Source organism: Salvelinus alpinus, chromosome 19 (genome assembly GCF_045679555.1).
Source record: "Salvelinus alpinus chromosome 19, SLU_Salpinus.1, whole genome shotgun sequence".
NCBI lineage: Eukaryota > Metazoa > Chordata > Actinopteri > Salmoniformes > Salmonidae > Salvelinus > Salvelinus alpinus.
Genome location: NC_092104.1, coordinates 38,440,967 through 38,466,681, shown reverse-complemented (window position 1 = coordinate 38,466,681; position 25,715 = coordinate 38,440,967). Strand labels below are relative to the sequence as shown.

Genomic DNA, 25,715 nt, shown 5'->3' with positions numbered 1-25,715 from the left:
ATGGTGTCGTTTTGTTAGATAAAATCTTTTTTCATATCCTAAAAAGGTTCATATAGCATGTACGATCGATTTTGTATTTCCACTCGTTCAATTTGCAAAGAAAGGAATCTGTGAAAATCTCACCCTAAACGTTGTTTCAACGAGTCAAATCACGTTCGTATGTATTCCTCAGAGATCCTAGAAGGTAACAAGACTTCACTATATCATTAGGGGTGTAGTATATCCTATAGGACACCATATATGGTCAGAGAGCGACGCCTTCATGGCACGCCGATGACGCGGGCGGTCATCACTTCAACGACTGTATCTTTGTCAAATAAGCACTAGCTAGATAGCCAATGAGCTGGGCTTTACAGGAGTATCCGGAAACCATGTATATGTCGTAAAATGTAGCTACTAACCTTGTACGACAGCATGCCTTTTCATTTTGGACAAAAATAAGGATATTCAGAGTTATGAAAACTGGTTGTTTTGCAAATGTTGAACTTATAATATGGCTACTAATACTTGGAAAGCTAAATCAAAGTCCAAGTATACAGATTTGAAGATATTCTTGCAGAAAAATGTAATATGAATGCGAATGTCTCCTTCACGATTTGCCCAAATGTACCTGGGGACTTCACACTACAAGTCTTGTAGTTCACTGATACTTCAAGTTATCCATCTGAAACTTTGCACATACACTGATGCCATCTTGTGGACACTATCGGAGGAATAACAACCAGAGTGATGGCTAGAAATGTGACCTTTCTCTTGCATTTCAAAGATGGTGTATTTTCTTCTACCAGATCTATTGTGTTATATTCTCCTATATTCAATTCACATTCCCACAAACTTCAAAGTGTTTCCTTTCAAATGGTACAAAGAATATGCATATCCTTGCTTCAGGGCCTGAGCTCAAGGGAGTTAGATTTGGTATGTCATTTAGGTGAAAATTGAAAAAAAGGGGGCTATCCCTAAGAAGTTTGTGTCCCATGAATTCTAAATAAATCACACAGTGTCACACCGCCCTCTGGTGACAGGTGGAACCATCACAGTACCCACTCCCCCCCTGCTAGGAGCGGCCCCAGCCGCGAAGCCAGGGCGACCACCACATAGTTGGTGGAAATCCCGAACAAGTCCCGGATCCAGGATGTCCCGGGCAGGCACCCACGCACGCTCCTCTGGCCCCAAGCCCTCTCAGTCCACCAGGTACTGTAGGGTACCTCGGACCCGACGAGCCTCCAAGAGACACCGGACAGTGTAGGCCGGTTGACCATCAACAAGTGGAGGTGGCGGAGGGGTCGAAGGGACTGGTCCTCACCAGCTTCAGACGGGAGACATGGAAGGATGGACAGACCCTCATAGCCCAGGGAAACTGGAGACAATAGGTGACCGGGTTGATGCGACTCGGGATCTTGAATGGTCCTATGTAGCGTGGAGTGAGCTTCCGCGAGTCCACCTTTAAGGGAAGATCACGGGTGGACTGCCACACCCGAAGAGGCCTTCGGTGTCAGTTTGCCTGGTGTTGGTGTCGGGCAGAGGAGCGGAGCAAGGAGGATCGCGCTCTGATCCAGGTGCTGCAACATCATTGAATGAAAGCCGAGGCACCCCCGCTTCGGCCTCTTGTTCAGAAAACGGAGGGGACTCAAACTGACACTCAAACGGCGAGAGTCCATTGAACGAGTTCGGCAGTGTGTTGTTAGCATATTCCACCCAGACGAGGAACTTGCTCCAGTTGCTGGACTGGGTAGAGACGAAACAGTGGAGAAACCTCTCCAGCTCCTGGTTGGCCCGCGCCGTTTTCCCATTCGACTGTGGGTGGAACCCAGAGGAGAGACTCACCGACGCCCCCAGCAGGGAGCAGAAGGCTTTACAATACCGTGCAGCGAACTGGGGCCCACGATCCAAGACAATGTCCTGGGGAAGTCCTTGTAGTCGAAAGACATGGTTAATCATGAGATGAGGTCTCCTTCGCTGAGGGCAACTTGGGTAAGGCCATGAAATGGGCTGCCTTGGAGAACCGATCAATGACCACCAGGATAGTGGTAAGCCCTTGGGATGGAGGTAACACTGTGATAAAGTCTACGGACAGGTGGGACCAGGGCCGGCTGGGGATGGGCAGAGGTTGGCGCAACCCAGCTGGTCACTGTCGCGCAGTTAATTGAGAGGAGTGTCCCCATTGTAGTACTTGGGAATGGGCTGATTGCGGAATGTAAAGTATTTTCGTAGGTACCCCGCCGGGGTCAGGTTCTCGGGTCTCGGATTGTCGGACCGTGGTCTCAATACTCCATATCCCAGGGGCCACAACGCGGGAGCTGGGGATGATGGGCTCGGAGTCTCTCTCCTCGTTAGAGACATTGTGTTGGCGGGACAGGGCGTCTGCTTTCTGATTCTTGGATTCCAGTCGATAGGCTAGTGTGAAATCAAACCTGTTAAAAAACAGAGCCCACCTAGCCTGGCGAGCGTTCAATCTCTTGGCTTCTTGAATGGAGACCAAGTTCTTATAGTACGTCCAGATCACGAAGATTGAGGTGCCCCCTCCAACCAGTGTCTCCATCCCTCAAGGGCCCATTTAACTGCCAAGAGCTCCCGGTTGCCTACATCTTAGTTGTGTTCCGCTGGCGAGAACCGCTTGGAGAGAACGGCGCATGGGTGCAGTTTCTTGTCCTCCTCGTTCCGCTGTGAAAGGACCGCCCCTGCTCTGGTGTCCGAGGTGTCCACCTCTGCCACAAAGGGAAGAGTAGGATCAGGATGAACGAGGATGTGTCCGGGGGTGAAACGTCCCTTGAGCTCCATGAATGCCCTGTCAGCCTCAGGAGTCCAGTAAAAACGGGTCTGGGACTTGCGGGTTAGTACCGTGAGAGTCGCTGCCACCACACCAAAGTTGCGTAAGAACTGGCAAACCCGAGGAACCACTGGAACTGCTTGAGTGAGGTGGGACGGGGCCAGTCGGCGACCGCCTCAACCTTTACGGGATCCATTTTGATTCCTACGGTAGAGACAATGTGACCCAGGAAGGAAACTTAGTGTACGTGGAACTCACACTTCTTTATCTTGACAGTTGACTCTGCAGGAGGCGTCTAAGGACTTTGCGGGCGTGCAGTATGTGTTCCGGAAGGTATTTGGAGAAGATCAGGATGTCGTAGAAGTAAACAAAGACGAACCGATTCAACATATCCCTAAGAGTGTCATTGACCAACGCTTGAAAGACTGCTGGTGACTTCGATAATCTGAAGGGCATGACTAAATACTCAGTGACCACTAGGGGTGTTAAAGGCTAACTCCAAGGTGGCGGACATAAGGGGTAGGGGGTAACAATTCTTTATCGTAATCTGGTTCAGCCCTCTGTAATCGATGCAAGGATGCAGGCCTCCATCCTTCTTACCCATGAAGAAGAAGCCTGCACCAGCTGGGGATGTAGAGGGGTGAATGAAACCTGCCTCCAGCGACTCCCGGATGTAATTGTCCATGACTGCTGCTTCAGGGATTGAGAGGGAGTACAGACGACCCCAGGGAGGTGTGGAGCCGGGTAGGAGTTCTATGACGCAGTCGTCCATCGAGGCCTTGAATCTGCAGAGGGATGGGACATTTCACGTAGGGGATTTGTAATTCTCTGGCAAAGTTCTGATCAATCAAATGAACTGCGTCCCCGGAGTCCACAAAGGCTTGAATCTGGTGCTGACGGTTGTCCCAGTGGAGGGTTGCCTTTGCAGGTAGTGACAGACGGTGACTGGGTAGCCGGGGGGTAACTTCACAGCTTGTCAGGGTCTCACCTTGTCCTGGCGAGCCCTGGCGTTTCCCGTCAGCTCTGGGCATGTAGCACGGAGGTGGTTGAGACCTCCGCAGTAGAGGCAGCAGCCTTCGCACATGCACCTGTCACGCTCCTGTGGGCTCAGAAGTGTGTCCCCCATGATACTCCTTGGTGGGTTACAACATTTTTGATCTGGGCGATCTCTGCTGGGTCCATGTTTGGGCAGAAGCTTGCTATGACGTGGTGAGGTTGGACCCAGGCGCAGAGAAAAGAACAGACAAGGAATCGGTGGTTAAGGATAAACATAATACTTTACTAAGAAACGGTAGCTGCAGGATCACAGTACACTTGAAAAAACAACAAACTCCAACTCTCAAACTCACTCAGGAAAGGAATGCACATGGTAAACAATTCAAGCTTCTGCAAAGAGAAACAGAAAACATTCCTTGTTTTAAGGGGAAATCATAATGAGTAATAGAACACACCTAAGTGTCATAATTGTATCTAAGATGGTCTCTGTGCCCTCTGGTGACAGGTGGAACCATGACAGAGATCATCCGTTCACCTACTCTGCGTCTCACAAAGACACAACGGTTGGAACCAAAATCTCAAATCTGGACTCATCAGACCAATGGACAGATTTCCACCAGTCTAATGTCCATTGCTCGTGTTTCTTGGCCCAAGCAAGTCTTTTCTTCTTGTTGGTGTCCTTGAGTAGTGGTTTCTTTTCAGCAATTCAACCATGAAAGCCTGATTCACGCAGTCTCCTCTGAACAGTTGATTATGAGATGTGTCTGTTAGGTTGCAAGTTCAAATCCCCGAGCTGACAAGGTACAAATCTGTCGTTCTGCCCCTGAACAAGCAGTTAACCCACTGTTCCTAGGCCGTCATTGAAAATAAGAATTTGTTCTTAACTAACTTGCCTAGTTAAATAAAGGTAAAATAATAATAAAAGGTGCAGTTAACTCTAATGAAGTAATCCTCTGCAGCAGAGGTAACTCTGGGTCTTCCTTTCCTGTGGTGGTCCTCATGAGAGCCAGTTTCATCATAGCGATTGATGTTATTTGCGGCTGCGCTTGAACAAACATTAAAAGTTCTTGAAATTTTCCTCATTGACTGACCTTCATGTCTTAATGTAATGGCATGCTGACTGCAGGAATGTCCACCAGAGCTGTTGCCAGAGAATTTATTTTCTCTACCTTAAGCCACCTCCAACGTCGTTTTAGAAAATTTGGCAGTACGTCCAACCAGCCTCCAAACCACACCAGCCCAGGCCCTCCACATCAGTCTTCTTCACCTGCGAGATCGTCTGAAACCAGCCACCTAGACAGCTGATGAAACTGTGGGTTTCCACAACCAAATCATTTTCAGTCAGAAACAGTCTCAGGAATGCTCATCTGCGTGCTCGTCGTCCTCACCAGGGTCTTGACCTGACTGCAGTTCGGCATCATAACCGACTTCAGTGGGCAAATGCTTACCTTCGATGGCCACTGGCACGCTGGAGAAGTTTGCCCTTCACAGATGAATCCTGATTTCAACTGTACCGGGCAGATGGCAGACAGCGTGTTTGGAGTTCTGAGGGCGAGCGGTTTGCTGATGTCAATGTTGTGAACATAGTGCCCGTGGTGGTGGAGTTATGGTATGGGCAGGCATAAGCTACAGACAACAAACACAATTGCATTTTATCAATGGCAATTTGAATGCACAGAGATACCATGACGAAATCCAGAGGCCCATTGTCGTGCCATTCATCTGCCGCTGTTACCTCATGTTTCAGCCTGATAATGGCCACATGTTGCAAGGATCTCATCGACTTTGAAAGAGTTCCCATAGTGGGTTTAAAGGCAGTGTATCTCAGTCACCAGATCTCAACCCAATCGAACACTTATGGGAGATTCTAGAGCGGCGCCTGAGACAGCATTTTCCACCATTATCAACGGAACACCAAATTATAGAATTTCTCGTTGAAGAATGGTGTTGGATCCCTCCAATAGAGCTCCAGACACTTGTAGAATCTATGCCAAGGCCCATTTGAAGCTGTTCTGGTGGATTGTGGTGACTCAACACCCTATTAAGACACTTTATGTTGGTATTTACTTAAATTTGGCAGTTACCCGTATACAGTACCGGTCGAAAGTTTGGACACACCTACTCATTCAAGGCTTTTTCTTTCTTTCTTTTTTTTTTTTTTTTTACAATTCTCGACATTGTAGAATAATAGTGAAGACATCAAAACTATGGAATAGAACTGTTGGGTCGATTTGTCCTTATGTGGAACCACTAACGAGTTGGCTAATCAAGACTCCTGACACCTCTTTGTAAAATGAATGCAGACCAGATCCCAACGCACTGTTTCTCCTTCCTGACAAACTGAAGTGTTTCAGGTTGATAAGATGTGTTTGTTTTGTCTTTTAATTTTGTTGTTTGCTCTCCCATAATGAGATGAGTTGGAGTGTTGACTGACTGCAGAGATCTGCATCAGTCTCTGGCTGGCTCGTTGTCAGCATCATGGGGCTTTGACCCTGCTGTGGGATAATGGTGTCTGGAAAAGCAGAGTGTCGTTATAATAAAGGGATGCACATTACTGATGAAAATAGACCTTCCAGCTACCCATTGGCATAGAGAACATGATGCAGATGTCATTCCTCAATATCATGTCTAGACAGCAGGTTTGCAATCTCCAGTTTATGGTTAGAGCATCTGCAGTAGTTAATGTTTCATAATGAAAAGGTTGATTAAGAATGATTGCATGTAGACTTGTATTTTGTTACGCTATACACACCACCTTTTGAAGTTATTGCATCATCATTCTGTCACTGTGTTTCATTACTTTCAACACATCACAACATTCCCCACACAACCCTCATTCTAAATTGTCATCTTTCATTGTTACTGACATTCATGATGACAGGGTATATTGTTATAAATAAGAAATAAGGGCCATACAGTACTTTCTGAGGTTACTGTCACAATTATTTGCAACCTTTCCTTGCAGGACAGCCACAGTGTGGAAGAATCTTAACCCCTTCTGGGGAGAAGAATACACGCTGCACCTCCCAATGGGGTTCCACTCTCTCTCCTTCTATGTCATGGATGAGGACACCATTGGGTAAGATGGTCTTCAACAGCTGTCAAAGATAATTCAGAGAATTGTTATAGTGTGTCAACAAACTAGCTGATAATGGTGTATAAACAAGTTATATCTATATAACCTGTAAAGGTATCATAGTTTTGTAATGTAAGAGATGTTCATGATTGTGTTTGCTTGTTTAGCAGAGGCTGTGATTGAGAGTTTTGTTACCTAGATGGACTGGGTTAGGAGCCATGGATGTGTGTTTTGGAAAAACCTGCATGCTTTGAATAAACAAACACCAACACGCAGATGATACCACAGATTGAAAAATGAAAGACAACCTCAGTATTTTCCTTCCTGTCCTGATCAATGGTCTCGTCAGTTTATTAATATATTTTAGCTGTTATATCAGGGAACTCTATAGGATATTAAGTTATTTTTTGAGAAATATCTCTTGTGAAGTTCTCTTCAGATCGGCTATCTTAATTTGGTCACTCTGTTGTCGCAGATAATTTTCCTGTGTAGCAGGAAATGCAAATTGTGGTGTATTCAAGGTTTAAAGAGGCTTCTAAAGTTTGTAATTTCCACTTTAAAATTTCAGACTTGATTTGCCACACTGAAAAATGTACCAGCCCCTAGTCCACATAATAATTCACATTTCCTCGTGTTGCTGGATTATTTTCCTGCTGTGAGAAGCAGGGTCAATTTTAGACAGTGTATCTGTATTTTCTATAATACGTTTTTATGAATATGGTATTGTGGTTTTAAAATGCTCTATTTTTTGCCCTAGCCACGATGACGTCATTGGAAAGATATTGCTGAGCAAAGACGCCATCGGGGCCCAGGCTAAAGGTATACCTGATCACTATGCCACAATACTGTTGGTGTCTTTTAATTAAAGGGTGGCACCATCATGATGGAGAAAAACTACCAGCACAGAAACAATTCTAAATGCTTAATGCTTTTCAGTGCTGCGGTTGATATCTGTGGGTCTTCTTCTCTGCCTATGCCATGCTAAAGAGGGCAAGCCAAAAGAGGGTCACCAGAGAGGGGTTATTCCCACGACTCTGAGTAAGGCTCTGCCATGTAGGTCACTGTAATTGAGGAGCTGGGCCTTTTTTAGGTCCTCTTGCTGGGAAATATTGCCAGTGTATTCTCACTTATCCATGGGTTAATTTAGAGATGTATTTTCTGACTTATGCTTGTTTATTTGCTCACATACTGTCCACCTCTTTTTTTTCTGACTTGTCTCTGAGCAACATGCTCTCATTTCATTGGACAGGCTACAGGCAGAGGGAATGACCTGTACATGGTTACATTTTTGCAGGATTGCTCTTTGAATCAGGGTTTACATCAACTCCAGGATCATTCATTGTACAGTGCAGCTGTCCTTTATGTCTGAAATGCCACTGTAGTCTGTGAGAATCAGCCAAAGCTTTTCAAACTGTCAGTCTGCGGCTTTCTTCACCACAGTACACCTGGCTCTCCTAGAAGTGGCTTTTAACGTGTGAATTAGTTAGAATTTCTAGCAATACTGAATATCCTTGCACTGCTTTTTCTTATCCATGGCAACTAGGTATAAAACCCTGAAGAAGAAATAAAAACACGCAAGTGTGTTTGTTAGAAATATATTGTTACTTTGAATGTGTTTTATCGCTACATAAAACTAAATGTGAAACCTTTTCTGTTAGTTAGTGTCTGATACCAGTCCTCTCCTGGGAACATTCTGCATTCAGTCCTGTGATTCACTGCAACATGTTGCCACTGAGTCAACAACTCCTTCACAGGATCTTAGGAATTCTCTCCTCTTTTGGCTGTGAAACTGAAGTTACTGCCCTCGCCACCTTGTATCTCAACCAGAAATGTCAGCAGCAGTGCCCATATTATTACACACAAAAGGATCCTCTTGTCTTTTCATATACTGTACCTTCAGAAACGATTCACACCCGTTGACTTTTTAAACATTTTGTTGCGTTACAGCCTGAATTTAAAATGGATTAAATATAGTTTTTTTTGTCACTGGCCTACACACAATACCCTATAATGTCAAAGTGGAATCATGTTTTATTAATTCTTACAAATTAAGTAAAATGAAAAGCTGAAATGTCTTGTATTCAACCCCTTTTTTATGGTAAGCCTAAATAAGTTCAGCACAAAAAATGTGCTTAACAAGTCAATAAGTTGCATGGACACTGTGCAATAATAGGGTTTATGATCTTTGAATGACTACCTCATCTCTGTACCCCACACATACATTTATCTGTAAGGTCCCTCAGTCGAGCAGTGAATTTCAAACACAGATTCAACCACAAAGACCAGGGAGGTTATCCAATGCCTCACCGAAGAAGGGCACCTATTGGTAGATGGATAAAAATTTTAAAAAGCAGACATTGAATATCCCTTTGAGCATTATGAAGTTATTAATTACACTTTGGATGGTATATCAATACACCCAGTCACTACAAAGACACAGGCATCCTTCCTAACTGAGTTGCCGGAGAGGAAGGAAACCTCTTAGGGATTTCACCATGAGACCAATGGTGACTTTTTAAAACAGTTGCAGAGTTTAATGGCTGTGATGGGAATGGATCAACAACATTATAGTTACTCCACAACACTAACCTAATTGACAGAGTGAAAAGAAGGAAGCCTGTACGGAATAAAATGTTTCAAAACATGCAATCGTTTACAAGCATTTCGCTACACTTGCATTAACATCTGCTAACCATGTGTATGTGACAAATACATTTGATTTGATTTGATCCTATTTGCAACAAGGCACGAAAGTAATATTGCAAAAAATTTGACAAAGTGTTATGTTTGGGGCAAATCCAATAAAACACATTACTGAGTACTACTCTCCATATTTTCAAGCATAGTGGTGGCTACATCATGTTATGGGGTATGCTTGTAATCGTTAAGGACTGGGGAGTTTTTCAGGATAAAAACGAAACAGAATGGAGATAAGTACAGGCAAAATCCTAGAAAAAAACCTGGTTCATTCTGCTTTCCACCAGACACTGGGAGACAAATTCACCTTTCAACAGGACAGTAACCTAAAACACAAGGCCAAATCTACACTGGAGTTGCTAACCAAGAAGACAGGGAATGGTCCTGAGTGGCCGAGTTACAATTTTAAATCTACTTGAAAATATATGTCAAGACCTGAAAATGGTTGTTTAGCAATGATCAACAACCAATTTGACAGAGCTTGAAGAATTTGGAAAATAATAATGGGCAAATGTTGCACAATCCAGGTGTGGAAAGCTTTTTAGAGAAGGGTTCCCCAACTGGTGGACCGTGGGCCGAATTTGACCCGTTATTGTTGAATTTTCATTGTTGGACATAAAAAAACGGTACAAACACCAGGAAATCAGCTCCAAGTGATTTTAATTTGGTAAATTAGTTCCCAAATATTTCCACGCATAATAGAGAGACGTTATCATATACAAATTTAAGCAAGATTTGAAATTATTATGTTTCAGTCAAATATTTTATTTGTTTTTGGCTTCTTGCGGTCAATTTGCAGTCTACAAATTATTTGTAATTCTGTTCTGGCCACCTGACCATTTGCTCAAGAAAAGAATTGGCCCTGTCTTAGAGACTTACCCAGAAAAGCTTGCAGCTGTATCGCTGCCAAAGGTGCTTCCTCAAAGTATTGACTCAGGGGTGTGAAAAAAGTTCAACAGCTGCACCATTGAGAGCATCTTGACTGGCTGCATCACTGCTTGGTATGGCAACTATTTGGCATCCGACCGCAAGGTGCTACAGAGGGTAGTACATCAGTGGGGCCATCACTCCCTGCCATCCAGGACCTCTATACCAGGCAGTGTCAGAGGAATGCCCTAAAAATTGTCAAAGACTCCAGCCACCCAAGTCATAGACTGTTCTCTCTGCTACCGCACGGCAAGCAGCATCGACTCACCAAGTCTGGAACTATCAGGACCCTGAACAGGTTATATCCCCAAGCTATACGACTGCTAAAAAGTTAGTTAAATAGTTAACCAATAGCTACCCAGAATATCTGCATTGACCATTTTTGCACTCATCTATTTTGACTCATCACGTACGCTGCTGTTACTGTTTATTATCTATCCCTTTGCCTTGTCACTTTATCCCTACCTATATGTACATTATCTACCTCAATTATCACGTACCCCTGCACATTGACTCAGTACTGGTACCATGTGTATATAGCCAAGTTATCGTTACTCATTGTCATCGTTACTCATTCCTCGTTTCAATTTTTTCTACTATTTCTGTTTTTTCCTCTATTGTTGGGAAGGGCCAGTAAGTCTGAACCAAGAGTTTCATATCAGACCATTTCTTACATGAATACAGTATGCCATTCTGATTTGTCTTGCCTTCCAGGTCTCCTACTTGGTCATTTTGTAAATATATATTATTTTCTGTAACTACTGCATGTGCCCATCTCATTGATATCAAATGATTAGAGATACACAAATAGTTTTTGCACAAACCATGCATCATGTGCGTAATGGTCATGTGAGGTGAAATGGTCATGTGAGGTGAAACTTTGTTGGTTTGACCTGACGAAGATCCGTTTCGGATTGAAACGTTGTCAATAAAGCGGTGAATTGGGAGCTTTAACCATGTGCGGTCCTTCTTGTTCTTTACTAGGGCCAGTAAGTAAGCATTTCACTGTTGGTCTACACCTGTTGTTTATGAAGCAGGTGACACATTACATTTGATTTTAATCCTTATGTAAATGAGATCTGTATTTAATTTTCAATACATTTGCAAACATTTTTAACATGTTTTCACTTTGTCATTATTGAGTATTGTGTTTAGATGGGTGAGAAAACAAATCTAATCAATCCATTTTGAATTCAGGCTGTAACACAACAAAAGGGGTATGAATACTTTCTGAAGGCACTGTATGTAGCGGTCGATGCCGTTTAAGATGAGGGAGGATGATCATTTTTTTTATGAGCATGGCCTTATTTCTATTACAGCATATTGGATGACTCATTCATATTCTGTTCACCCAGTTCAATGTAATATCAATACGTTTAGGCTGCTACATTATACTCAAATCTTCCCTATACCCATCATGAGGTTGCTACAACCTAGCCTACTAATGAAAGTTTACAACAGGTGCACAGGTCTGGAGAATTTTTTTTTTGTAATCAAGGTTACAGACAGTGACACATTCAAAATCACCTTGCACACTCTTGCCTGCATCTAGCTGATCTAGGGTGTAATCATTAGTCGCAACAGTTGTAAACGAGAGCTTCTATTGGAGAAATTCAGGTATGTTTATCCCTGTTTCGTTCCGTTTGCCCTCCGTTTACGATTTTTTTTCAACAGAATCGGCGGAATGAATACACACCGAACCACCCGCCAACACAGTTCACTTTGATAGCAGACACATACAAACAGCATGATCACTTTGCTCATTGTATAATTCCTTCTCGCATCTATCCTGTCCTACTGTACACCTTCATTGAAAAACTGTATGTTTTAATAAATGATTTGGTGATGTGAATATATTTAGTATAGTTTTATCTAAAAAGGATAACTTTTTTAATGTTTCACTATTTTTATTTTTATGAAATTCACTGAGGAAGATGGTCCTCCCCTACCTCCTTTGAGGAGCCTCCACTGATAGCAGACATTTATCCAGGGTCTGACTTATGAGGACGTGTTCAAGGATTTACAAATTGTTCACAATAACAGAACCATGCAGGGCACTACCCATTAGAGACACTAGGCATTATTGATGTAGTACTGGGCTGGCTGTACTACATTTCACTGATGGCAGTGTTGTGTTCAAGACCAAACAATTTCCCTCATTCTTCCCTACCAGCAAATCACGGAAATTCTGATGAGCGTGACAAGGTATTGAGGATATTTTTCAACTAAAGTAAAGGACAGTAATGCTATGAGTAAAGCCAGAAGCCCAGGTTTCAATGGGCGATAACATATCAACGTGTCATTTAAAAGTGTGCCTGACCAAGTGGGTTTATGCGCTGAGTGAATGGGAGCTGATAATTTCGAAGAAAATACGAGTCCTCACTGTCCGAGACCGAGTCAAGACCGGATTAAAAGGGTAGCCGACCCCGAGACAAGACAGAGACACTCAATATGTGGTACTACAACACTGCTGATGGGCTTTATTAAACGATACATACGCTACATGACCAAAGGTTTGTGTACACCTGTTTGTCGAACATCTCCTTCTAAAATCATGGGCATTAATATGAAGTTGGTCCCCCCCTTTGCTGCTATAACAGTCTCCACTCTTCTGGAAAGGCTTTCCACTAGATGTTGGAACATTGCTGCTGGCACTTGCTTCCATTCAGCCACAAGAGCATTAGTGAGGTTGGGCACTGATGTTGGGCGATTAGTCCTGGCTCGCAGTTGGCGTTCCAATTCATCCCAAAGGTGTTCGATGGGGTTGTGGTCAGGGCTCTGTGCAGGCCAGTCAAGTTGTTTGCTTTGTGCATGGAGGCATTGTCATGCTGAAACAGGAAAAGTTCTTCCCCAAACTGTTGCCACAAAGTTGGAAGCACAGAATCATCTAGAATGTCATTGTATGCTGTAGCGTTAAAACTTCCCTTCACTGGAACTAAGGGGCCTAGCCCGAAATATGAAAACAACCCCTGACCATTATTCCTCCTCCACCAAACTTTACAGTTGGCATTATGCATTGGGGCAGTTATTGTTCTCCTGGCATCCGCCAAACCCAGATTAATCCGTCAGACTGACAGATGGTGAAGCGTGATTCATCACTCCAGAGAACGTGTGTCCACTGCTCCAGAGTCCAATGGCGATGAGCTTTACATCCCTCCAGGCGATGCTTGGCATTGCGCATTCTGATCTTAGGCTTGTGTGCAGCTGCTCGGCCATGGAAACCCATGAAGCACCCGACGAACAGTTATTGTGCTGACGTTGCTTCCTGGGGCAGTTTGGAACTCTGTAGTGAGTGTTGCAAATGAGGACAGGCAATTTTTACGCGCTATGCACTTCACCACTCAGAGGTCCCATTCTTTGAGCTTGTGTGGCCTACCACTTCGTGGCTGAGCCGTTGTTGCCTCTAGACGTTTCCACTTCACAATAACAGCACTTACAGTTGACCGGGGCAGCTCTAGCAGGGCAGAAATTTGACGAATTGACTCGTTGGAAAGGTGGCATCCTATGCCAGTGCCACGTTGAAAGTCACTGAGCTCTTCAGTAAGGCCAAGGTTTGTCTATGGAGATCGCATGGTTGTGTTCTAGATTTTATACACCTGTCAGCAACATGTGTGGCTGAAATAGCCGAATCCATTCATTTGAAGGGATGTCCACATACTTTTGTATATATTGTGTATGCGTTGTAAAATGTCCCCTGTGTCCAGGGTTGGATAACTGGCTGAATCTAACCCGGGTGGACCCAGATGAGGAGGTGCAGGGGGAGATCCACCTAGGTCTGGAGCTTCTTAGAGATGCCAAGAGGATAGGACTGCGCTGCCATTTCATAGAGGCCAGGTAATACACCCACTTTATTGCCTAATTGATGCTACTGTAAGCCGTTATGGTCTCTTGTTGAAATATATAACTTCTTGTTGAAATATATAACTGCTTCTTCAATCTCAAAAGGTCGTCAAAATGCTCATCCTCTGTATGACAGATTATCATGCAGTGCTTTGTGGTTGAATTCACAATATCTGTCATTCTCCTTATGAGCATTAACCTCCAGAGAGATAAAAACTTGTTAGACAATATTTCATGTTACCAGGAATATCACACTCCGTTTCAGTGTTTTATAAAATAGTCTCGAATGCACAATATGGAAATTGTGAGATTTTAAGGTTGATTTGGCAGAGGGATCTTAATTGTGGCATTGAGGATGTATGGAAAAAATATTGTTTCCAATGTAGGGTAGTGTACCAGGGTTGCAAGGGTGAAATGTACACATTATAAGGTTGTTCATAGGTACTATTGGACCCCAGTTAGATTAAATAAATTGGGTTTATTGCAAAATAATGTATGCTGTTCTGCCTGCGGTTATGGAACCCCTACCTGTCCCAGACCTGCTGTTTTCAACTCTTAATTATCGGCTATGAAAAGCCAACTGACATTTATTCCTGATTATTATTTGACCATGCTTGTCATTTATGAACATTTTGAACATCTTGGCCATGTTCTGTTATAATCTCCACCCGGCACAGCCAGAAGAGGACTGGCCACCCCTCATAGCCTGGTTCCTCTCTAGGTTTCTTCCTAGGTTTTGGCCTTTCTAGGGAGTTTTTCCTAGCCACCGTGCTTCTACACCTGCATTGCTTGCTGTTTGGGGTTTTAGGCTGGGTTTCTGTACAGCACTTCGAGATATTAGCTGATGTACGAAGGGCTACATAAAATAAACTTGATTGATTGATTGATGCTGGAAATGCAAGGGTGAAGTACGTACCTTTCTGCATGCTATATGGGATTGTCCCATGATGCTCCTTTTCTGGAAGGAGGTTCTTCAAAAGCTTGAAGAATGGGTGTGACAGCCTATCCCAGAGTCCCCACAGCTGTTCTTATTAGGGGATATATCTATTTTACCAGTGGTGTAAAGTACTTAAGTAAAAATACTTGAAAGGACTACTTAAGTCGTTTTTGGGGGTATCTGTACTTTACTTTACTATTTATATGTTTTACTACTTTTACTTTTACTTCACTACATTCCTAAAGAAATGTATGTACTTTTTATGCCATACATTTTCCCTGACACCCAAAAGTACTTCTTTCAATTTGAATGCTTAGCAGGACAGGAAAATGTTCCAATTCCCACACTTATCAAGAGAACATCCGTGGTCATCCCTGCTGCCTCTGATCTGACGGACTCACTAAACTAATGCTTTGTTTGTAAATGTTGTCTAAGTGTTGGAGTGTGCCCCTGGCTATCTGTAAACAAAAAAAACTATGATGATATCTGGTTTGCTTAATATAAGGAATTTTTTATTACTTATACTTGTACATTTACTTTTGATACTTAAGTATATTTTAGCAATTACATTTACTTTTGATACTTAAGTATATTTAAAACCAAATACTTTTGGACTTTTACTCAAGTAGAATTTTCCTGGGTGACTTTCCCTTTCATTTTCTATTTAGGTATCTTTACTTTTACTCAAGTATAACAATTGGGTATAACAACTTTTTCCACCACTATATTTTAGCACCAGATGTTAGGAAAGAAAAGTTTGGTTTTGCCTCAGTGGGTTTTCTTACTAGACTCATAACTGGAAGAGTGCAGATTGCCTGAAATCATCAGATTGGCTGACATTTATGGTGGAGACTGCATCTCATGAATCAATGATAGCAAAATGACAGGAGAGGAAAGGGAAATTTAGTATGATATGGGATCACTTTTTAAATTATATAAGGGACATGCGCGTGAGAAGCGAGGGTATACGTTAGTACAAATAATTTATTTGATTATTATTTTTTTTAAATTATATTATTATTATTACTTGTTGTTTAATATTCCAACCACTGATATATGGTTGAAAGGTGCTGTCTTGTTTTCTGTCTTGTTGGGTGTTATGTTTTTATTGTTATTAGTGTTATGTAATGTCATATCGATTAAAAAAAATCATAAAAAACTTTATTGATAATATCTGCAATGCAATCAATAGTGCCTGAAAAAGTATTCATATCCCTTGACTTATTTCACATTTTGTTGTGTTACAGCCTGAATTCAAAATTGATTGAATACACAAATCGCTTTCTATGCGTGAGAACTTTTTGTATTTTTCTTGTCGTCAAATCCCTGCCAAAAGTCAGGTGACCGAAGCGCTTCCAAATATGGAGATGCTGTCAATAAACACTGGCATGTTTTATCATCGGACCCAGCTTTGCCAGCTGAATTTAAGAATCCACTATTTATTGTATATAAGAGAGGTCGAAATTTACGCGATAAATTGGTCCATGCCAACTGCCAGCCACGAAAGAAAATCAGCCAGGCACTTTTACGCCCTCTTCCCGAATGGTAGCTATCTATAAATGCAGAGGTTGCGCACCGTGCAATAATATGATGAAGTGTGAATATTTCTGCCACCCACATACAGGTTCCAAATAAATCACATTATTACGTGCTCAACCCCACCCATGTTATCTACATGATTAAATGTCCACGTGGGCTGTGTTTTGTAGGTAAAACCTCTTGTTCTCTCAAACAGAATTCGTGAACATAAAAATTAAATCAGGAGTAACAACAGGGATTATCCAGTCGCAGTACATTTTAATGCACAAAAACATGACATTCTACCTTTAGGTTCTGTGGCATAGAGAAAGTTAAGATATCAGACAGGGGAGGTGATATAGATAATACTATGGGGAAAATATAATGTTTTGGGATTTTCACCCTCCAGACATTATTTCCAAAAGGTCTTAATGATGAAATGTCTATGTATGTTATGTTGTAAATGTGAACATTAATTAATGCCCCCATTTCAAATTTCTCTGACGTTTTTCTTGGGCTATTCCCAATGATTTATGAAAACTTGCTTGATGGGTCGATGTCCTCATTGTGGTTTTACAGATGTGTTTAATACGTTTTATGTACACACTTTATTAAATATTTATGAAATGCACATTGTTATATTTGGTAACACTCATTTTCCCTCGACTCCAACCCCATTCGATGCATGGAACGGATGTGGGTGGAGCTATGTCTACATAAGGGTGCTAATTTTAAAACAACTCACAAAAGCTCTGAGGAAGGCTTTGAGGCCGATACGTAAAGTTTATTAAAGAGCAGTGATAATATCAAGAGCAGTGTGCGGGTTTCTTATTTTTTCTCATCTTATTCAACTGTTACCATGCACATGCAAAAAAGATAGCTCAGATGTGCGAATGCCTTTTGAATTAAGAATATTTAATTCAAAACTGTAACTCGGCCACTCAGAAACATTCACTGATTTCTTGGTAAGCAACTCCAGTGTAGATTTGGCATTGTTTTAGGTTATTGTCTTGCTGAAAGGTGAATTAAACCCCCAGTGACTGATGGAAAGCAGACTGAACCAGGTATTCCTCTAGGATTTTGCCTGCGCTTAGCTCCTTAGCTCCATTTCATTTATTTTTTGTCCTGAAAAACTCCCAAGTACTTAACGATTATAAGCATACCCATAACATGTTGCAGCCACCACTATGTTTGAAAATATGGAGAGTGGTTGGATTTTCCCCAAATCCCCCCCACTTTGTATTCAGGAAAAAAATGTAATGGCTTTGCCACATTTTTTGCAGTATTACTTTAGTGCCTTGTTCCAAGCAGAATGCATGTTTTGGAATACAGTAATCCCTCGTTTATCGCGGGGGTTACGTTCCGAAAATGACCCGCGATAAGTGAAATCCGCGAAATAGAATTTTTTTTTTTTTTTACAATTAGCAACTATTACATGTATACAAATACAGTGACTCACGTGTAGGCCGTTTCGTCGACATTATGGGTTTAGGAGATGTTCGAAATTACAAGATAATTTGGCCAACTTAATGTAAATTTGCCAAGCTGTTTTATGTACGTACACATAACTGCACGAGACGACAAAATGATAGCACAATTCGTAGCATGTTTTGATACAAGAAGCGGGAGTGAGTTTTTAGCGAATCAGAATGCAGAGCACAATGCACCAAAAAAAAAAAAAAAATGCATTATGAAAATCCGCGAAATAGCGAATCCGCGATAAGTGAACCGCGAAGTGGCGAGGGATCACTGTATTCGTATTCTGTACAGGCGCCCTTATTTTCACTCTGTCAATTAGGTTAGTATTGTGGAGTAACTACAATGTTGTTGATCCATCCTCAGTTTTCTCCAATCATAGCCATGTAAACTGTGTAACTGTTTTAAAGTCACCATTGGCCTCGTGAATACTTTCTTAAGGCACTGTATGTTATTGACGTCGCCTTTATTCTTAAAATAAATACAAGCCCCAGGTAGATTGGGTTTACCCGCCTGTTGAAGTGCCAGCAGACACCAAGGCCACAGAGTTACAGAAAGCAGATTTTGAGGAGGATACGCTGATTTAGAAAGAGGAATGTGCCACAGAGAAAGCCATTAAGAAATGAGAGGCAGAGAGGTCCCTGAGAGGGTTTCAATAACGTGATGGGAACTGAGCACTGTAAGCATGGCATCTGTCCAGCTTGGCTGTTTCTGCAGGGTTTGAGCAATCAGTGGCAATGTGCTCAAGACCCCCTGAAGGAGGGCTTCTAACTAGATCTGGCAAGTTCTCATTACTGCCTAACGTTTGAGATTAGGGGTTTCAATTTAGTTATTTTCTACTAAATTAATCCTAACAACATTTGTACACTGTAGTGATGTCTGATAGATATCTCCGTAATTGATTGGTTATGCGTGTCATCGTCATAACCAGATTGACTGACTGACCTAGTGACTGACCTAGCAAACTACGCTAATAGGACTAACCTAGCAGTGAGGACTAGCAGATAGTAGCTCGGTGAACTGCATGTTAATTGCCTGATTTAAGAGTTTGTAACATAACTAAACCGGATAATTCACAGCCTGGCCTACATCATGGCATGTTGTCAGAATTAAAGAACTCACACGCCGAAGATTAGTGGGGAAATGTTGAAATTCAACCTACCAGAGCCATTCGATTTCTCACAGCCATCTCCAGCGGCATGGCCGATCTGGAGACAACGTTTTTCCTGTTTTCGAGTAGCATCGAAACTGGATAAGGAGACCGGTGTGGTGCAGGTGAATTCACTAGTTTATGCAATGGGGAAAGATGCAGAGATTTTCTACAATGCGTTCTCCTTTGATTACTTTAATGATGAGTTCAACAATGATGTGGTGATCGAAAAACTGAATGAACCTTTTGTGCCATGGCGCAACGTGAGTCACGAACGAGCATGTTTCCATAAACGGATTAAAATAAAAAGGGAAGAGAGACAGTGGAATCTTTTGTGAGGAATCTGTATGAGCTAGCTGAACACTGCGAGTTTGGAACTACAAAGGACAAACAAATAAGGGACAGGATTGTGATTGGCATTATGGACAGTGATCTTTCACAAAAGCTACAGCTGGAGCCAGACTTGACACTGGAGAAGGCGATACAAATCACACGCCAGTCAGAGCAGATAAAGAAGCAGCACGTGGACATGCGAGCGGAAGCTGAGAACTACGTTGATGAGGTGAGAGGCAAACCACAGCATTACAACAAACATTCTAAGCAGACTGCATGCAGCCAGAACAAACAGTTTAAGCAAAGAAACAGTCAGTCAAAACAGGGGAATTTCTCACATTGTAACCACAACCATGATTACAGTGAAAATTGTCCAGCACTCAACGAAAGATGCAGGAAGTGTATGGGGCATTTTGGGGCATTTTACAAAAATGGTCAAAGAAGTTACAGCTGAGGATTTAGAGGAAATGCAAGGGGCATTCTTTTTGGGATCAGTTACTAAGTAGTCTGAAAATCAGTGGCATGTTGAGCTCCCAGTAAATGGCACACCTGTAAAGTTCAAGATTAACACTGGGGCTGATATTAGAGCGATGTCTCAGAGTACTTACCAGAGAACGGCACAGCGCCCCCGGCTGGTTAACATTGTAACTGATGTTCGCAGCCCAGGTGGCAGGATTGACTGTATGGGAAAATTCTTTGCCAAAAGGAGAAAAGTACAAATTCTGGATCTTTGTGATTCAAGGACCATATGCTAATAACCAAGTTAGCAGAACCGCTGCATGCAAGATGAGTTTGTTCCTCAGAGCAGATGAGATCAGCACAGATGTGTTTGGAGAGAGATGGCTACTGAACTGTGAACCGGTCAAGATTGAACTTAGGCCCGATGCAGTCCCCTATTCTCTGACTTCGCCACACGGAATTCCGTTTCCACTCCTTCCAAAAGCGGAGGATGAACTCGACAGAATGGAAAGAAATGGGATCAGAGGGAGTAACCGAGTCTACAGACTGGTGTGTTCCCATGGTGCTGGTGATGAAGAAAAATGGCAAAGTGAGAAAATGCGTAGACTTAAAACGACTCAACGAAGCAGTGAAACGGGAGAGGTTCATCTTCTCCACCTTGGAGGATATAGTACCCAAGCTATCCAGGGCGAGAGTCTTCTCCACACTCAATGCGTCTAGCGGTTTTTGTCAGATACCGTTTTGTCAGAACCCAGCTGCAACCTATCAGAGTCAGGACTAAAGCTGAACAAAAACAAGTGCCACTTTGGGAAGTCGGAGATCCAGTACTTCGGTCATATGACCGGAGCGGATAGGATAAAGCCGGATGACAGCAAAGTGAAAGACATCTCCGAGATGCCCAGTCCAACAAACATCATTGAGCCGGGCCTGTCATCAGTGCTACACCCCATCACTGAGCTATTGAAAAAAGAGATGTGGGGAGACCCACAGGAGCAGGTATTGGCATACTGCAATGCCGGCCAACCAACTGTGGTCAGTGCAGACGCAAGTAGCTATGGCCTCGGAGCTACACTCCTATAGGAACAAGAGGGAGGCGAGCTCCATCCTGATGTGTTTTTTGTTCACGCACAGAGACTGAGAGAAGGTACGCGCAAATTGAAAAAGAGTGCCTTAAGGTGTATGTGCATGTGAACAATTTGCCCACTACCTGCAGGGCAACTTTGTTTTACATACAGACCATGAGCCACTCATTCCATTGATCAACACGTACGACCTGGACAAAGCACCACTCAGGTGTTAGCAACTGCTCATACGCCTCATGCGTGTCAATGGGAAAGCAGTGTTCCCTGGGAAGCAGTTAGTGGTGGATGACACACTGTCAAGAAACCCACTGAAAGAAAACACGCCAGACACAGAAGAAGAAGTCAAAGCATATGTGGAGGCTGTGGGGGAGAACAGACCAGTGTCTGCACACAGGTCGGATGACATCAGAGAGGCTACACGCAACGATGCACACCTCCAAATGGTCATGGGCTACATCCGAAAAGGCTGGCCTCAGAGAATGGTTACCCTACTCGCTACAGGGATACCGCACAGCGAGAGCGCATCTATCAGAGCGGGATGGACTTCTGTTATATCAAGACAGGATTGTCATCCCAGCTTCACAGAGGGAAAAAGTTCTACAACAGATACACAAAGGTCACATGGGGCTGACAAAGTGCAGAGAAAGAGCCAAGATGTCGGTGTGGTGGCCGGGCATCAGCGCCCACATCGCGAGAAAAGTAATGTCACGCAGGTTCTGTACAGAGAACAAACCAACTCAAAAGAGAGAACCACTTGTCATCACACCTTTACCTAAGGGTCCGTGGCAGAAGATCGCAGCCAACCTGTGTGAGCTATAGGGCAAGAAATACCTCATAGTGGTGGACTACTATTCTAGGGACATAGAAATAGCTCACCTGCCCACTACCACTAGCCAGCAGGTCATCACCCGCCTCAATGGTATGTTTGTAAGATGGGGGATACCTACCGAGCTCGTTAGCGACAACGCTACTCAGTTTGTCTGCACTGAGTTCAAGGAGTTCAGAAAGAAGTATGATTTTGCTCATACCACCTCCGGTCTCCATTACCCGCAGGCAAATGTTCTCAAATGTTCTCGCAAATGTTCTCAAATGTTCTCAGTGTATTGTTGTTCTCTCCACAGGCAAATTGTTATCTTGTTCTCAACTGGCCTACCTGGTTAAATAAAGGTGAAATAAAAAAAATGCACTTTAAATAAAGTTTTATTGGATTATGTCCTATTCTTTCATTTTAATTATTGGTTGAGATGGAGATGTGAATCCAACATAAAAATTATTAATTTGTAGACAAACTGGAATTTGTTGACATCCAAACACATTTCAGTACCACGTTTGCAATCGTATAAATAGCCCATCAACTTGTCGACAAGTTAACAAATTAAATGTTGGATTCACGTCTCCAACTAAACCAAAAGTAAAAGAATAGCATTAAGCCAGTGGCTCAGATGAAACTATCCATGCATTAGATATAATTTAAATGTTGATAGTCTCTGTGGAGACCACAATTGCTGTAATAATCAGCATTTATCACTTGCGCCATGTACTTTTAATGTAATCTCAACTACAATCCAAGTCATTTGGTTGTGCTATTAGATGAAGCACAGTGATAACATATTAAGTTGTTGTATAGATATAAAATATCTGACATTGTATTCCTATTTGAACTTTGTTGTGGTTTTAAATGGTTGAAAGCGCATTGATAACACATTTAGATGACAACTAAAGAAAATATCTGACCTTATTTTTCCATTGGATTTTGGCTTTGCTTTTATATTGGTTGAAAGCATAGTGATAACACATTGGGAATTCAACAAACTTCTGGCTGTCTTTTTGAGTGGGTGATTAAAGGTTCAAACCTCATTGATCGACGTCTCAACCAAATATTGCCAAAATGTCCACGTTGAAATGACTTGGTGTGCCCAGTGGGATTGTATCAAACAGCAGAGTTAAGATAGTCTGGTGCTCCTTTGCCTTTGTGTCCTGTAGACAGCAATGGGCTCCCAATGAGAACATAGTTTTAATGGATTATGTGCCCTGGCCCCTGAATGTGGTAAATATGCTTTATGTTGTGGTCCAAGTATTTTTGCTGCTATGATGACGGTGACATAGCTAACTATCTTACATGCCCATTCACATCTCTTACACAGAATGTATTCAACACAATGTATCCAGCATAGCTTTGTCTCTGTTTGTCAGACAGTGCTTATCTCTGTAGAGACTGATATACCATGGTGGTTTGTGCTCACTTATCTGAGTGTGAATGCACCTCGTCTTAGCACTGGGAGCAGTGAGAGACAGGTTTGATCATGAAATCTGGGTGTATAAACAGGTCACTAACTGGCTCTCTGTGAAAGAGTCTGTCTCTAGCCGACCTCTATGGTGAAGTCACTGTCTCAGTGCTGCTCACGCTTCATCACTGTCGCTCAGCGGCTTGCCTTCTGATCATGGATGCAGTTCAGTCTGAGTTATACTCTCACTACACTTACTGTCTCACTATCTCACAACACAGGCCCATCTAACAGGCTTCTATGCTGCTCAAAGTTCTCTCATCTTTAGATTTAGCAGAGTAATGTCAAATCTAGAGGAATGATCTGCACATATCATCTCACTCATTGAATCATTCCAGCACCATGTATAGGGACAGGTAAAGGGGCTGGGGGGTTGCTCATACATTAATGTGTTTCTGTTCGTTGACCTCTTAGAGACCTGGCGCCAAGAGACATCTCTGGAACCTCTGATCCCTTTGCCAGAATCCTCTTCAATAACCACAGTGCAGAAACTTCGGTGAGGAGGGAGATGAGCCAGATAAAATGTACATGTCTGAATTATCACCAACTTTAGTGGAAACAAATTGACTGATTTGAGCATGTGAAATAGTAAATGAAGGGTTTTTCTGGTGTGTGTGTGTGTGTGTGTGTGTGTGTTAGATCATTAAGAAGACTCGTTATCCACACTGGAGTGAGACCCTGGAGCTGGAGCTGGAGACCTGGGAGCTGACTGAGGGAGGGAGTGTCACAGTGGAAGTCTGGGACTGGGACATGGTGGGCAAGAATGACTTCCTGGGAAAGGTGAAGAGGTTATGTTCCTAATGCCTATGGGTTACTTATGTTATTCTGTGAGGACACATTATCCTTATTTCTACTATGCGGAATCATTCATATTTTCTTTTACAAATGCCAATATGTATTGTTGGTGCTAGAGTGCTGTTTCAGTTAAGTGTATGGTATGATGTTTCGGTTATTTGTTTTCCTGTTCAGGTGGAAATCCCTTTTGCTTGCCTGCACAAGACACCTCTGTTGCAGGGTTGGTTTCGTCTGCTGCCCCTGGGAAACCATGAGGATGATGCTGGGTAAGGGGTGTGTGTGTATGTTTTTGTTGTTGTTTTTGGACCAGAAATCCTCACAAGGATAGTAAAACAGGGAACATTCAGACAAGTGGGGACATTTCGCCAGTCCCCACAAGGAAAAAGGCTATTTTAGGCTTAGGGGTTAGGTTAGGGTTCAGTTTAGGTTTGGGGTTAGGAATTAAGTTTATGGTTTGGTGTTAAGGTTAGGTTTAGAGCTGGGTGATATGGCCTAAAAAATCATATCTGGATTTTTCCAAACTTATGGGCGATTCCCGATATACAGTGCATTCGGAAAGTATTCAGACCTTTTGACTTTTCAACATTTTGTTGCGTTACAGCCTTATTCTAAAATTGATTAAATAGTTTTTTCCCCCTCATCAATCTACACACAATACCCTATAATGACAAAGTAAAAATAGGTTTTTATACATTTTTGCAAATGTAATAAAATAAATTAAATATCACATACACTACCGTTCAAAAGTTTGGGGTTACTTAGAAACATCCTTGTTTTTGCAAAAAATATTGTCCATTAAAATAACATCAAATTGATCAGAAATACAGTGTAGACATTGTTAATGTTGTAAATGACTATTGTAGCTGGAAACGGCAGATTTTTAATGGAATATCTACATAGGCGTACAGAGGCCCATTATCAGCAACCATCACTCCTGTGTTCCAATGGCACGTTGTGTTAGCTAATCCAAGTTTATAATTTTATAAGGCTAATTGATCATTAGAAAACCCTTTTGCAATTATGTTAGCACAGCTGAAAACTGTTCTGATTAAAGAAGCAATAAAACTGGCCTTCTTTAGACTAGTTGAGTATCTGGTGCATCAGCATTTGTGGGTTCGATTACAGGCTCAATGGCCAGAAACAAATAACTTTCTTCTGAAACTCGTCAGTCTATTCTTGTTCTGAGAAATGAAGGCTTTGGAAACATATGGCCCTTATCTTTCATCAGCGAGAAAAAATCCTTCTAATAAAAAGATACACTTACTGTAGCAGTTTTGCACAGATCCATACAGATATGGGCGCCTCCATCCGACAAAACAGCAAGATGGCTCTGACAGACATGGCAGCTCTGCTTCTAGCTCCTAAGCGACTTTGCAG

General features: G+C 42.4%; 1 protein-coding gene across 1 annotated transcript in view; it reads left to right on the top strand.

The window, feature by feature from the left end:
• Positions 1 to 25,715, top strand: part of LOC139545522 (rasGAP-activating-like protein 1) — a 62,294-nt gene that overhangs the window by 10,310 nt on the left and 26,269 nt on the right. Inside the window, exons 3-8 of the mRNA XM_071353400.1 lie at positions 6,729 to 6,842; positions 7,597 to 7,658; positions 14,168 to 14,297; positions 23,958 to 24,039; positions 24,183 to 24,323; positions 24,513 to 24,604. Coding sequence (XP_071209501.1) covers positions 6,729 to 6,842; positions 7,597 to 7,658; positions 14,168 to 14,297; positions 23,958 to 24,039; positions 24,183 to 24,323; positions 24,513 to 24,604 — 621 coding nt within the window. The remainder of the gene's footprint in view (positions 1 to 6,728; positions 6,843 to 7,596; positions 7,659 to 14,167; positions 14,298 to 23,957; positions 24,040 to 24,182; positions 24,324 to 24,512; positions 24,605 to 25,715) is intronic.